Source organism: Geotrypetes seraphini, chromosome 5 (assembly GCF_902459505.1).
Source record: "Geotrypetes seraphini chromosome 5, aGeoSer1.1, whole genome shotgun sequence".
NCBI lineage: Eukaryota > Metazoa > Chordata > Amphibia > Gymnophiona > Dermophiidae > Geotrypetes > Geotrypetes seraphini.
Genome location: NC_047088.1, coordinates 114,369,048 through 114,383,320, shown reverse-complemented (window position 1 = coordinate 114,383,320; position 14,273 = coordinate 114,369,048). Strand labels below are relative to the sequence as shown.

Here is a 14,273-nt window from a genome sequence, read left to right as displayed (position 1 = left end):
TGCCATGCCATGCAGGTTACATCTCTCTATGCCCTGTTTAAAGTGTGAAGTCATATAAAATTAGTTTTTATTCAATTCTCTATAGAGCACCTCTATATTTATGCCATGCATTTGTTTTAGTTAAAAATTTTTTTTATTGAGTTTGGTATATTAAGTACAATAAATGTTATTAAATTCCATAACTTTTTCTGTCCCCACTACCTCCACCATCATCTCCATGAATATTTTCTAATGATAGAAACATAGTAAGTGATGGTGGATAAAGACCTATATGGTCCTTCCAGTCTTACCAACATGGTAGCCAGAAGTACCGTATTTTCTCGCATATAACGTGCGCGTTATACGTGGTTTTTACGTACCGCGCACACCCTTGCGCGTTATACGCGTGAGCGCGTTGTACAAAAATTTTTTTACATAGTTCCCCCCCCACGTCTGATTCACCCCCCCCCCCCGCAGGACCGCTCGCACCCCCACCCCGAAGGACCGCTCGCACGGACCCGCACCCCCACCCCGAAGGACCGCTCGCACGCACTCCCACCCGCACCCCCACCCCCACCCTGAAGGACCGCTCGCACCCCCACAGCCTCCCGACCCCCCCCCATCATGTAGAAGCTCCTACCGGTGTCCTGCTGCTTCCTCTTGGCGGTCCCGACACGATCGGGGCAAGAGGGAGCTCAAGCCCTCTTGCCCCCCTGACTCCCCGACACGATCGGGGCAAAAGGGAGCCCAAGCCCTCTTTCCCCGCCGACTCCCCAACTCCCCGACAATATCGGGCCAGGAGGGAGCCCAAGTCCTCCTGGCCCTGGCGACCCCCCCCCCCGCTAGTTGTTCGGGCCAGGAGGGAGCCCAAACCCTCCTGGCCACAGTGACCCCCCTACCCCCACCCCGCACTACATTACGGGCAGGAGGGATCCCAGGCCCTCCTGCCCTCGACGCAAACCCCCCTCCCCCCAACGACCGCCCCCCCCCCCCAAGAACCTCCGACCGCCCCCCCAGCCGACCCGCGACCCCCCTGGCCGACCCCCATGACACCCCCACCCCCCTTCCCCGTACCTTTGTATAGTTGGCCGGACAGACGGGAGCCAAACCCGCCTGTCCGGCAGGCAGCCAACGACGGAATGAGGGCGGATTGGCCCATCCGTCCCAAAGCTCCACCTACTGGTGGGGCCTAAGGCGCCTGGGCCAATCAGAATAGGCCCGGGAGCCTTAGGTCCCACCTGGGGGCGGGGCCTGAGGCACATGGGCTCAACCCGACCATGTGCCCAAGGCCCCGCCCCCAGGAGGGACCTAAGGCTCCCGGGCCTATTCTGATTGGCCCAGGCGCCTTAGGCCCCACCAGTAGGCGGAGCTTTGGGACAGATGGGCCAATCCGGCCTCATTCCGTCGTTGGCTGCCTGCCGGACAGGCGGGTTTGGCTCCCGTCTGTCCGGCCAACTATACAAAGATACGGGGAAGGGGGGTGGGGGTGTCGTGGGGGTCGGCCAGGGGGGTCGCGGGTCGGCTGGGGGGGCGGTTGGAGGTTCTTGGGGGGGGCGGTCGTTGGGGGGAGGGGGGTTTGCGTCGAGGGCAGGAGGGCCTGGGATCCCTCCTGCCCGTAATGTAGTGCGGGGTGGGGGTGGGGGGTCGCCGTGGCCAGGAGGGTTTGGGCTCCCTCCTGGCCCGAACAACTAGCGGGGGGGGGGAGGGTTCGCAAGAGCCAGGAGGACTTGGGCTCCCTCCTGGCCCGATATTGTCGGGGAGTTGGGGAGTCGGCGGGGCAAGAGGGCTTGGGCTCCCTTTTGCCCCGATCGTGTCAGGGAGTCGGGGGGGCAAGAGGGCTTGAGCTCCCTCTTGCCCCGATCGTGTCGGGGGTGCTGCGGTTGGCTGGGGCAAGAGGGCTTGAGCTCCCTCTTGCCCCGATCGTGTCAGGGGTGCCGCGGTTGGCTGGGGCAAGAGGGCTTGAGCTCCCTCTTGCCCCGATTGTGTCGGAGGTGCCGCGGTTGGCTGGGGCAAGAGGGCTTGAGCTCCCTCTTGCCCCGATCGTGTCGGGGGTGCCGCGGTTGGCTGGGGCAAGAGGGCTTGAGCTCCCTCTTGCCCCGATCGTGTCGGGGGTGCCGCGGTTGGCTGGGGCAAGAGGGCTTGAGCTCCCTCTTGCCCCGATCGTGTCAGGGGTGCCGCGGTTGGCTGGGGCAAGAAGGCTTGAGCTCCCTCTTGCCCCGATCGTGTCAGGGGTGCCGTGGTTGGCTGGGGCAAGAGGGCTTGAGCTCCCTCTTGCCCCGATCGTGTCGGGGAGTCGGGACCGCTAAGAGGAAGCAGCAGGACACCGGTAGGAGCTTCTACATGATGGGGGGTCAGGAGGCTGTGGGGGTGCGAGCGATCGGTCCTTCGGGGTGGGGGTGCGGGTGCGTGTGAGCGGTCCTTTGGGGTGGGGGTGCGAGCGGTCCTGGGGGGGGTGAATCGGACGTTGGGGGGGGCATCAGGCTTTCAGGGTGGGGACAGGACTTCAAGGGGGAGAGGAGAGTCGGGCGGGCGAAAGGAGAGTCGGGGTGGCCAGAGGAGAGTCAGGCGGCGACGGGAGAGTCGGGCAGCATGCGCGGTATACGGGTGTGCGCGGTATATAAAAATTTCTGTACATAAATTTGTGTTTTTTGCGCGCTATACCCGTGTGCGCGTTTTACACGGGTGCACATTATCTATGTGAAAATACGGTAGTTTTGGGGATTGATATAATAAGCTGATTTATCCTTCAGTGTGGCAGTTTACTTTTTCATTTTCCTGTTCTAACCTTACTACTAATGCTGTAAGAGTTTTAGTGTGGAAAAATTCACAGAAAAACCCTTGTGCTAAAGCATAGCACAGTCAGTATGCAAACATGCCAAATGGGGAATGGTTCCTGCAATAAAAATAAACGATGTAAAGTTTTGGCCTTTTTTTTAAAAAAAAAAAAAACCAAACAAACTTCCCTTTACTGCAGAATCTTTACTACAGCTCAGGGGTCATCTGTGGTGAAGTAGAGCACTTCACCTTAATGGCTTATGGTCTACATTGAACTGGATCTCACCCCACCTCTGAGGCTCTCTAGTCCAGCGAACTCCAGGCCACAGTGCCTTGTACAGGGAGGCAATAGGCTGGATAGCCTCCAGGATAGAAGTACCACAGAAGCCATATATCTTGCAAAACTTGAAGGAATTGTGGAAAAAGTACACTCCCCCTCCATATTCATGGGGATTAGGAGCACATTCCCCTTGTGAATAACAAAAAAATCATGAACTTTAGGGCCAACTCTGAACTACCCTGCCTTCCTCCTGGCTCCTGGACCTCTCCACACCTTACCTTTAAAGCCCTGGTGGTCTAGCGGTGAAGCGAAGCAGGAGCAATCTTCCTACATTCCTGCCCCATGCAATCATAAATGGCTGCTGTGAGTTCCTATGGCAGTCTTGTGAAACCGTGGGAACCCATGGCAGCCTTTTTTTATTGCAGTACTGCATGGGGCTAGAACATAGGAAGATCATTTCTGCTCCGCTTCACTGCTAAACCACCAGGGCTTTAAAGGTAAGGTATGGAAGGGTCTGGGCGGCAGGAGGGAGGTGGGGTGGTTTAGAGACTCGACTTGTGCTCGACTTCAAGAGACGTTGGGACAGACAAGTGGGGTTGCTACAGAGTCATGCTTAAAAGACGGACTCATGAGAGAGGGGACTCTAGAGTAGGCAAATTAGCTGAGAGAGGGTTCTTGAGTGGGCAGACTTGTTGGGCCGCCAGCCCTTTTCTGCCGTCATACTCTAAATAACTGAATTTGCAAATCCTAGAGCTGCAAATATTGTGCCTTTCACATACAAAGGAGAATATCAGAGGATACAAAAGTGTGGAAGGAGAAGAACAAAGAAAGCAGAAAAAGAACTGGCTAGTCAATAAAGTCAGTAAAGGGATAAGACAAAAGCAAAAAGAAACTTATAAAGGGTTATGTAAATTAGCACTAAAGAAAGGTGCCAATTGTGGGTTCATAGTCTAAAGCGCGCGAGGACAAAGGCGCGCCGACAACCGAGCGCGGACAACTAAGGCAGGACTTCATCGCGCTGAAGAAAAAGTGTATTTTAAAGGGCTCCGACGGGGGTGTTGGTGGGGAACACCTCCCCACTTTACTTAATAGAGATCGTGCTGGCGTTGTGGGGGGTTTGGGGGGTTGTAACCCCCCTCATTATACTGTAAACTTAACTTTTACCCTGTTTTTTAGGGAAAAAGTTGTTTTCAGTATAATGGGGGGGGGGGTTACACCCCCCTCAACCCCCCAACATGGCAGCGTGAGGCAGCGCGATCCCTATTAAGTAGAGTGGGGAGGGGGTTCCCCCCACACCTCCATCAAAGCCCTTTAAAATACAGTTTTTCTTCAGCGCAATTAAGCTCTGCGCTCAGTTGTCCGCGCTCGGTTGTTGGCGCGCCTTTGTCCTCGCGCGCTTTTGACCCGTCACCCAATTGTGCATGTAAGTTATAAAACAAAAGCAAGTAATTGGCACAATTAAATGACAATTACACACAAAAGTGCTAGGCACTATTCTATAACATATTGTAAAGTATGAGGGAGTGCAAACAGGTAATGTACAGACAGGTCATGGGTGTGTCTCTGAGAAATGTAACTTATAGTATATGTTACACGCACTTCAATACACAATTAGGCACCAACAGTTACTATTGCCATTGACTTGACATAATTCAGAGGCATACCAGTGCTGAATTAGGCTAGTATTCTATAATGGAGTCTTGGTACCAAGTTTTGTTATAGAATTGGCACTAGCCTCCAAATTCTGTATATGGCACCTTAAGTTGTGCAAGCAAATCAGTGTGTAAAACCAATTTCTGCACACAACTTAATTGTTTAACATGACCAACTAATGCCAATAATCTGATGCTATTTGGCAATAATTAACAGTTATGTGCACAACCTGGTAGGCATATTCTATAAAGTGCTGTGCATCATTTCACGTGTGCAAATCTGAAAATGGGATGTGGCGAGGGAAGGAGCATGGGGGAGGGGAATCATAGGCATTCGTAAAAGTTATGCGCACTGATATAGAAAACACCTGGTCTGTGCACAACTTAGTCGCAGTTATTTAGGCCTGGTTTTTTCTTGGTCTAAATGGATGCACCTATAAGTTAAGACACACTGGCGCTTAATGCAATTCTATAAGATGCATGTATCTTTTATAGAATTGCACTAAGCAGCATTCTAGTTCGTGCCAATTTTTTGGGTGCTCTATATAAAATATGATCCTAACGCAATGTCTCACAATCTTTCTCGAGCTGTGGCACACTAAACCTAGTGTCCGTGGCGCAAGACACCTGGAAGATCGTGACCTCACCGTGATGACATCACGTGCACACGTGATGTCATCACATTGACATCCATGCATGTGCAAAAGCCCTTCAAATGGGCCCTGTGCCTGCAGTGGGGGATGCCAGCAAGGAAAAGGGCTGGAGAGAAGGAGAGGCACTGAAACCGGCTGATTGCCTACAGGATGTGCCTCTCACCGCGAAAAGTACATCCTGTAGGCAGTCAGCCGGCACCGGCGCCTCTCCTCCTCCCCAGTGTCGCAACACACCTGAAATCTCAGGAAGCACATTGGTGTGTCGTGGCACATAGTTTGCAATACACAGCCCTAACGCATAGCATTGGAGTGCCTAAATCTTGGCATCATTATATAGAATTGCCACCATAGTGTTCTGAGAGAAGATTTTGTTTGAATTTTCCCCATGTTTTTGGTATTTTTACCTGAAGAATAAATTTCAATAACTTTTATTTAGAGATTGGCCTAGACCAGTATATCGCAAACTGTGTGCCGCATGAGATTTCAGGTGTGCTGTGAGATGCTGGGGAGGAGGAGAGATGCCACTGCCGGCTGACTGCCTACAGAATGTGCCTTTCGTAGGTGCCCTCGAGCCACAGCTGCCAGTTTAGTGTGCCGCAGCTCACAAAGTTTGCAAGACACTGGCCTAGACAATGGAGTTGTGGAGTGCCAGTGGGATGAAAAGACTGCTGTAGCATACATGGAAGTCAGCTCCATAGAGGCAGAGCCTTGAGAGTTTGCTCTCTTTTTACCCAACCCATCCCCAGGGTTTCAGAGGCTGAAGTTGTCCTAAGGAATGACATGGAGACAAATTTGACCATGTCTCCGCAGGGTCTCAATATCCCCATCCTGTGTTCTCAAGTTCTGTCCCTCTTCTTGTCCCTGTTTCATTCCTGCAAACTCTGCCTTAACCGCACAAGCCTTGAACACATGATTTTAAAGTGTTTGAGGCTTGTGGAGATGAGAACAGAGCTTGTAGGAATGGGGCAGGGACAGGGACAGAGCTCACAGGAATGGAATGGCGATCGAGATATCCCATGGGGATGGGGAAAATTTGTCCCTGTGTCAGCCTGATTTGAAGCCTCTTGATCATCCAGTCAATTGCAAACAAATTGCTATTGTGTAATATAAAGAATATGGACATGAGGAGGTTAATAAAAGTTAATGCTTACCTCTTCATATGCTTTATGTTTCTGAAAAACAAATTAGCAAACAAAAAGTTAGACACAAAATTTAAAATATCCCCACTTGCCTTCTCTTAAATTACTTGTGTTCTGGTCAATGGTTTACAAACCTAAACTGGTGAATTCTCAGCCCATTAGGTTTTCAGGATATCCACAATCAATGTGCATTATATATATTTGCGTGCACTGCCTCAATGCGGCAGTCATTTATTTTATAGACCAGTCAACAATAAGGCAATTGAAATCACCTATTATTATTATCATCATTACTGTATTATTATTATTCAGTACATATCCTGAAAATCTTTCTGGGTGGAAGTCCCTCAGAACAAATTTGAGAACCACTGCTCTAAGTCTTTAGGCAAAAGCTAATCCACTTGTGGTTTCCCACTGTTGCATGCATGAAGATGTAGGCATGTTTTTGTTTGTGGCATTTTGCAGGCCAGATGGGTTTGCATGGGAATAATAACACTTTCTTTTACTAAAGTCCATTGGGCTTGGCAACACGTCTTGCATAAATGGGAACAACTAAACTCTCCTTGCCATGGATATGGTCCCTAAACTCCTCAACAAGAGCAACACAAACGTGTGTCAAAAAATGACAAAACTCACCAATCCAAAGTAATTTTCCACAAACATTGGACTCATTCATTCAGAGAACGGAAATACCTCAGAACTTTCATAGCTCTATGCTTTTACTACTTTCTAAAGGTTCAAACTCTCAGTTATAATCACGGGTTAGAAAAACTCCTCTGTAAATGGAAATTTTTTCACCATCATTAACCAATTCTACTAGGCTGCAGCATAAGGGATCTGCTCTTACTATTTTTTCTCTGTCATAATTATAAACTTTCATTTTTAAAATAGCTTGGTGAATTTGATTTTTTTTTAAACCTCTCTGGTCTGATAGACATGCAGTATAGCAAAAGTTACAATAATCAATAATACAAGTAGCTTAATCAATAAAATAGCTGTACAATCAGTGGCATAGCCACAGGGGAGGGGGGCCTTGGCCCCTTTGCCTTCGGCTCGAGCCCCCTCTGCTTTGATGGCTGGTAGGGATGCATAGTTCCATCATCCAAAGACATCTCTTGCACAGTCCTGTACCTCATGCATCAGGTGCAGAAGAACTGCTAATACTGGCTGTCTCACGCATGCTCGGTTTAGTCTGAACTGAGCATGCATGAGAGAGCCGACATTAGCAGCTGAAGCACATCTGATGAATGAAGTGTTGATCATTCAGCACAGGCAGAACTATGCAGGAGATGTCTTTATTGTGGTGGCGGCGGCAGCAGAGAATACTGGGCCCTCAAAGTCCACCTTTGAGAACTCTCAAATGGACTTCTGACTATTTCCTTGTATATGATTATCTCACAGTTACTCCAAAGAAGACCCCAATTATCTCAATCAATTGTGTGGTTTAGGTGCGATTTAAAGACACAGCGAGTGTTGGTGTGAATACAGAATAGTCTAAGAGTTCACATGCACAGGAGGCAAGTCTCTTTCAATTGAAAGGAAGTTCTAGAACAGGGATCTCAAAGTCCCTCCTTGAGGGACGCAATCCAGTCGGGTTTTCAGGATTTCCCCAAAGAATATGCATGAGATCTATGTGCATGCACTGCTTTCAATGCATATTCATTGGGGAAATCCTGAAAACCCAACTGGATTGCGGCCCTCAAGGAGGGACTTTGAGATCCCTGCTCTAGAATGAGGAGGCATAAGATGAAGGTGAAAGGAAACAGACTCAGAAGTAACCTGAGAATATACTTCTTTATGGAAAGGATGGTGAATTCAGGGAACAGCCTCTTGGTGGAGCTGGTAGAGATAAAAACAGTCTGAATTTAAGAAAGCTTGGGACAAGTGCACAGCATGTCTAAGGAAGTAAAGGGGGAGTAGATGACATGGATGGACAAACTGGGTAGGTCATATGGTCTTTATGTGCCTTCATTTTTCTATGTCTGTATGACATGAAATTACTTTCTCTGATCTAGCATTAACAAAAGAGGGGGGTGGGTCCTCATTGGGATATTCTGAGATATTTTCAAGAGGCAGGGGCTTTGCTCCTGCCCCCCAAAACCCAGTAGGAAATGTAGGCCTGAGGGAAACCTACCTGAACCATAGAGAGTAGGGGACTGGCTAACATGAGGGTTGAAGAGAGGGAGGAGAGAGGAATGGGGCTTTTCGAGGGATCAGGAGTCAAAAAAAATAAACAAAGTTATGCAGTTCCTGACCAATATTCAGCCAGGTCCCACATAACTCTCTTATGCAGGCCCTGGTGAAATACTGGCTGGGCCCACATAAGCACGGGCACCCAGTCCACCCAAAATTAGCCCCCAATATTCACTTCTGGTGCCTAGACATGGCCTGGCACTGAAAATTGAGGGCTAATTTAGCTGGCAGTGGTAAGCATTTCAAAAAACGATGACCATCACCAGCTGAATATCAGGGGGAGGGGGGATAGAATCTTATAGCACTTAGGTAGAATTGGTTAAGATGGTGAAAACTTTCTATTTAAATGATTTTTTTTGACTGGTGATTATGACTCCTTGAAGATCAAAGCTTGACTATGAGTTGCCACTGAAAAGTTCTCAGCCCAGCCAAGAAGAGAATGATGTGGAGCCTTGAAACTTACAAGTTATTCCACACTTTTCTTGACATTTTTCATTTCATTTCATATCATTGAAAAGAAAAGTGTGGAATAACTTGTAAGTTTCAAAGCTCCACATCATCATTCTCTTCTTAGTTGGGCTGAGAACTTTTCAGCGGCCCCTTGTAAGCGGTGATAGCACAGAGATATGAAAGTTCTGAGGTATTTTTCTTCTTTGAATGAATGAGTCCTCTATACTCCTCATCTTTTTTTTATTATTTTGGTTAACTTTTATAATTTCATTATTTCTGCACAGTGTTTATCTTTTTATTTATAGCTATCTCACTTTTTGTTTATTTTCAATTAATATTGTTTTTGGGAAATGTTCAGATTTTTTTAAACGTAGAAAGAACTTCAGTGATTGTTTAGTACATTCCAAACAGTACTCCCAGTCTGAGCACTTTAAATTCAAATATATTGAGAGAACAGAAATGCAACAAAGTGTTTTATTCTTTTGTCTTTAGAAACTCTCCTATAGTTCTGTTCTGCCCCCATCATTGGGAACTTTGAATTAAGCTGTAAAATATTTTTGTTTGTTTTCTTTCACGTGTGTGTGTGTTTTTTTCTTTTTAGTATAAAATTAAGAAAAATTTATAACTCAAGTATTTCCTCCAAAATGGCTACAGGTATAGATATATTGTAACATTTCATAAATAAAAAAAATAATTTATGAAAATGTGACAAATGGCAGACTCATACAGCCAAAATCTATATTGGTAAGACTACTAGAAATATAAGCACACATTTATTTATTTAAAAAAATTATATACCGCATATGCGGTTTCCCTACGATTATCAAATAAAACATAGACATGTCTAAAAAACCACATCATTAATCGTCCCTGTTATAAACAAGGATAGAGCGCAAATTCAATCAATGTTATTCAGTGTAACAACAAATTTGCGCCACTTATCATTCACTGGTGGGCCAAATATCATATTATACAGGATTTAAAGGGTTTTTTGTGATTGAACATCCAGCTTTACAACAAGGGAATTTCTCTAGATTTTTAACTTAGTGGGAACAATATTATATTGCAGGAATACATTGTATCCACATGGACTTTATAGGGAGATTTAATGGAAGCTATTTTTGTGATGGCTTTGTATCTTTAAGTACTGTCTACAGCTTAACTTGGATGCATGGAGTCAGATGCAAAATCAAGGGTCTCTGTTAAGACCCATATAAAATTATTGGCTTAGGTTATGGGTCTGCAGCCATGATGGTGGTCAGTAGGATATATGAGAAAATTGTATTCTCACCAACCCCATTGTAGACTCAACATCCCTATATTGCTGTTGTCTGTAGCAATGTTGTGAATGGGTATTTCATGCAAACTGAACTCCTTGCATTTTCAGAAAGGGAAATGGTAGTAACATTGCCACAAACAGAAGTATGAGAATGTAAGGACATGGCACTCCATTGTATAGTGCCCTTCAGATGGCAGGTTTCTTTTGTGTTAGAGGTGAAAGGCACTTTCCTGTATAGCATATATAATAATATAAAAAGGTGTGATGCAATGTACTTTCTTATAGAGATGTTCCATGGTACTTTCATGGGTGTCAACTCAGCAGATGCAAGCCTTATACTTCAATTGCTACTCATGCACTTGGAGGTCCCAGTCCTGAAACTATGATTACCAGTGCCAACAAATTACTCATTATACTGATATTGTAAAACCATATCATCAACACCATGAATGCTATCAAGATGGCAGAAACCCAGCCAGCTAACAAGCCCAGGCTACTGTCAAACTGATCTTGGCAAATGGGATCTTTATTGTTACCAACTTAAAACTTCCTATGGTCATCATGGCTATCACTTCAACACACCTAAGAAAAATACTAAGAAGACAAATAGGGTATCACTATGTGAGATGGGAGTGTAGCATATCCTGAAGGATAGGGGGATTGAGGGATACAGATAGGGGTAGATAAGAGTATGGAAAGAGTATAGATAAAAACAAGGGGGCTATAGGGTTAAATCAAGATAACATGACAGGTCATGGACCTGATGGGCCACCGCGGGTGCGGACTGCTGGGCACGATGGACCTCTGGTCTGACCCAGCAGGAGGTAAATTCTTATGTTCTTGTCACTTTAAGGAGACATGTGCCTCTCTTCATTGTCACCAAACAAGTGGTTGCCTCAAATAATATCAGTACAGAAATCCCAGTGTGGTTAGAGTCCACCGCCACCACCACACATACACTCACAAAGATTATGAACAAAGAAAGTGTACAACAGAGACGCAGAACATCAAAACTATGTAAGTCAAACATATTCTGTCCCTAGTACCCCACCCATTCATCAGTGGTTAAACCTTATACTCCATCTGGTCTGTCTCCTCTCAATAGATGGGATAAAAGTTCATAACAAAACCTCAAGAACTACATGTTTATGCATGCATCAGGGTATAACCAAGACTGAATGAGCCTGCCTCAGACAAATGGAGCCAGTTGTTACCCTTAGTGTGACAATCACCTTAGTAGCTTCTTACCATGGTCATAATTATTCTATCAATGGTGGCCTCATTGACCTCTGTCACATCAGTACTAGTGGAAATGCTGTAGCCATTGCGATACAATTCATGGGGTAAGTTAGCTATCTCTTTGAGTCCTTGCTCATTCAGGTGGCTGCTGGCAGCTACTGCAAACAGTTTAATGCCTGCATCACGGGCTCTCTCTGATTGGAATTTCATTCCCCCACAGGGACTGCCAGTCACAAAACCATCAGTGATGACCACAGCAAAGTTGATCGCCTTGGTGTCTGCACTCTGACTCAAGATCTGATCTATCATGCTGGAGATGGCACAGTCAGTGAAGGTGCCTCTACCAATATAATCCACCTTCTGGAGATTTGCAAGGTAAGCATTCTTATCAGTGGTGAGTGGGCTGTAGATTTTCACTTCATCGGAGTAGTGGAGTCCTCCATACTGCCAGGAAATGGAGACCTGGTCCTGGTAGGCCTCATTCTCCAGCTTACTAAGGAAGCGTGGAATGAAGCGTTTCATATGATCCAACAGGCTTCTGATAGGTGGAATCTGCAGGATGATGCTTTCCGATGTGTCAATCACGAAATATACATTAATAGGACAATCTGTTTTATCTGTTTAGAGACAAACAAGTATCACATTTGATTGTGCATATGATTCATTATTACTGATTTACACCCTTTTTTTTAGCTCACTATATGTTAATCAGGCATTTACTTTTGTAAACTGGAGGTTAACTACTAAACACCCCCAATGCAAAAGCTTAAAATAAACATTGGAAACTGGAAAAATATCACTTTCCCTAGTACTCCAACTCCTCCCTGGCTTATCTTGTATCATACACTCAGTTTTTGTGCCTTTTCTCTGGTCTATTGTATTTTCCCCTTTTTTGTTGCACTTTTCTTTTACGATTGTAGTTCTTCCCCATTTCCCTTTTGTTTGAAGTAGGTCTATACATCTTATCAGTGCTTTATTATGTCACTTAGATTTTATCCAGTATCCCCAGTTTTAATATGTTTTTATGTAAATTTTATATTGTACACCGCTTAGAAACCTGATTAAGCGGTTTAAAAAATCTTTTAATAAACATGAAACTTGAAACTACTCCTGAGTAGCAAAAATGGAAAAAAGATCCAGGAGTAGCACCTACAGCATAAGACTTTTTGAACCTAAAAAAATAGATATCTACATTTACAATTAAAAGTACCTATGAATAAAAGCACTAAGTAGATCTACTGTTTTCATTGCAATACTTAATCAGAAGTTGTTTTGAAATCTCACATCAACCACAAATAAAGCAAATATGTTAATATTCTATTACGACAGGGGTAGGCAATTCCGATCCTCGAGAGCCTGAGCCAAGTCAGATTTTCAGGAGAGTGTTTATGAGCAACTTGAAAAACTGAAGGTAGACAAAGCAATGGGACCAGACAGGATTCATCCCAGGATACAGAGGGAGCTCAGAGATGTTCTGGCAGGTCCTATTAAAGACTTGTTCAACAAATCTCTGGAGACAGGAGTGGTTCCCGGGGATTGGAGGAGAGCGGATGTGGTCCCTATTTACAAAAGTGGTCACAGGGATGAAGCGGGAAACTACAGTCTCACTTCGGTTGTTGGAAAAATAATGGAAGTGTTGCTGAAAGAAAGGATAGTGAACTTCCTTGAATCTAATGGGTTACAGGATCCGAGGCAACATTGCTTTACAAAAGGTAAATCGTGCCAAATGAACCAGATTGAATTTTTTGATTGGGTGACTGGAGAGCTGGATCGAGGACATATGCTAGATGTAATTTGGTTAGATTTCAGAAAAACCTTTGATACGGTTCCTCATAGGAGGCTGTTGAACAAACTTGAAGGGCTGAAGTTAGGACCCAAAGTGGTGAACTGGGTTAGAAACTGTCTGTCGGACAGACGCCAGAGGGTGGTGCTTAATGGAAGTCACTCGGAGGAAGGAAAGGTGAGTAGTGGTGTCCCTTAGGGTTCGGTGCTGGGGCCGATCCTGTTCATTATGTTTGTGAGTGACTTTGCTGAAGGGTTAGAAGGAAAAGTGTGCCTTTTTGTAGATGATACCAAGATTTGTAACAGAGTAGACACCAAAGAGGGAGTGGAAAATATGAAAAAGGATCTGCAAAAGGTCTAATGCCTGGGAACTAAAATTCAATGCAAAGAAATGCAGAGTAATGTATTTGGGGCTTAATAATCGGAAGGAACCGTATATGCTGGGAGGTGAGAAGCTGATATGCACGGACAGGGAGAAGGGCCTTGGGGTAATGGTGTCCGAAGATCTAAAAGCGAAAAAACAGTGTGACAAGGCGGTGGCTGCTGCCAGAAGGATGCTGGACTGTATAAAGAGAGGCGTAGCCAGTAGAAGGAAGAAGGTGTTGATGCACCTGTATAGATCATTGGTGAGGCCCCACTTGGAGTATTTTGTTCAGTTTTAGAGACCATATCTGGCAAAGGACGTAAGAAGACTTGAAGTAGTCCAGAGGAGGGTGACGAAAATGATAGGAGGCTTGCGCCAGAAGACTTATGAGGAAAGACTGGAAACTCTGAATATGTATACCCTAGAGCAGGGGTCTGCAACCTTTAAGACATAAAGAGCCACTTGGACCCGTTTTCGAAAAGAAAAAA

General features: G+C 45.6%; 1 protein-coding gene across 2 annotated transcripts in view; it reads right to left on the bottom strand.

The window, feature by feature from the left end:
* Nucleotides 1-14,273, bottom strand: part of COL6A2 (collagen type VI alpha 2 chain) — a 167,251-nt gene that overhangs the window by 118,560 nt on the left and 34,418 nt on the right. For both annotated transcript variants that reach the window (XM_033945420.1, XM_033945421.1), the window contains exons 3-4: nucleotides 11,649-12,256; nucleotides 6,491-6,511 (exon numbers count right to left, since the gene is read on the bottom strand). In XM_033945420.1, coding sequence (XP_033801311.1) covers nucleotides 6,491-6,511; nucleotides 11,649-12,256 — 629 coding nt within the window. The remainder of the gene's footprint in view (nucleotides 1-6,490; nucleotides 6,512-11,648; nucleotides 12,257-14,273) is intronic.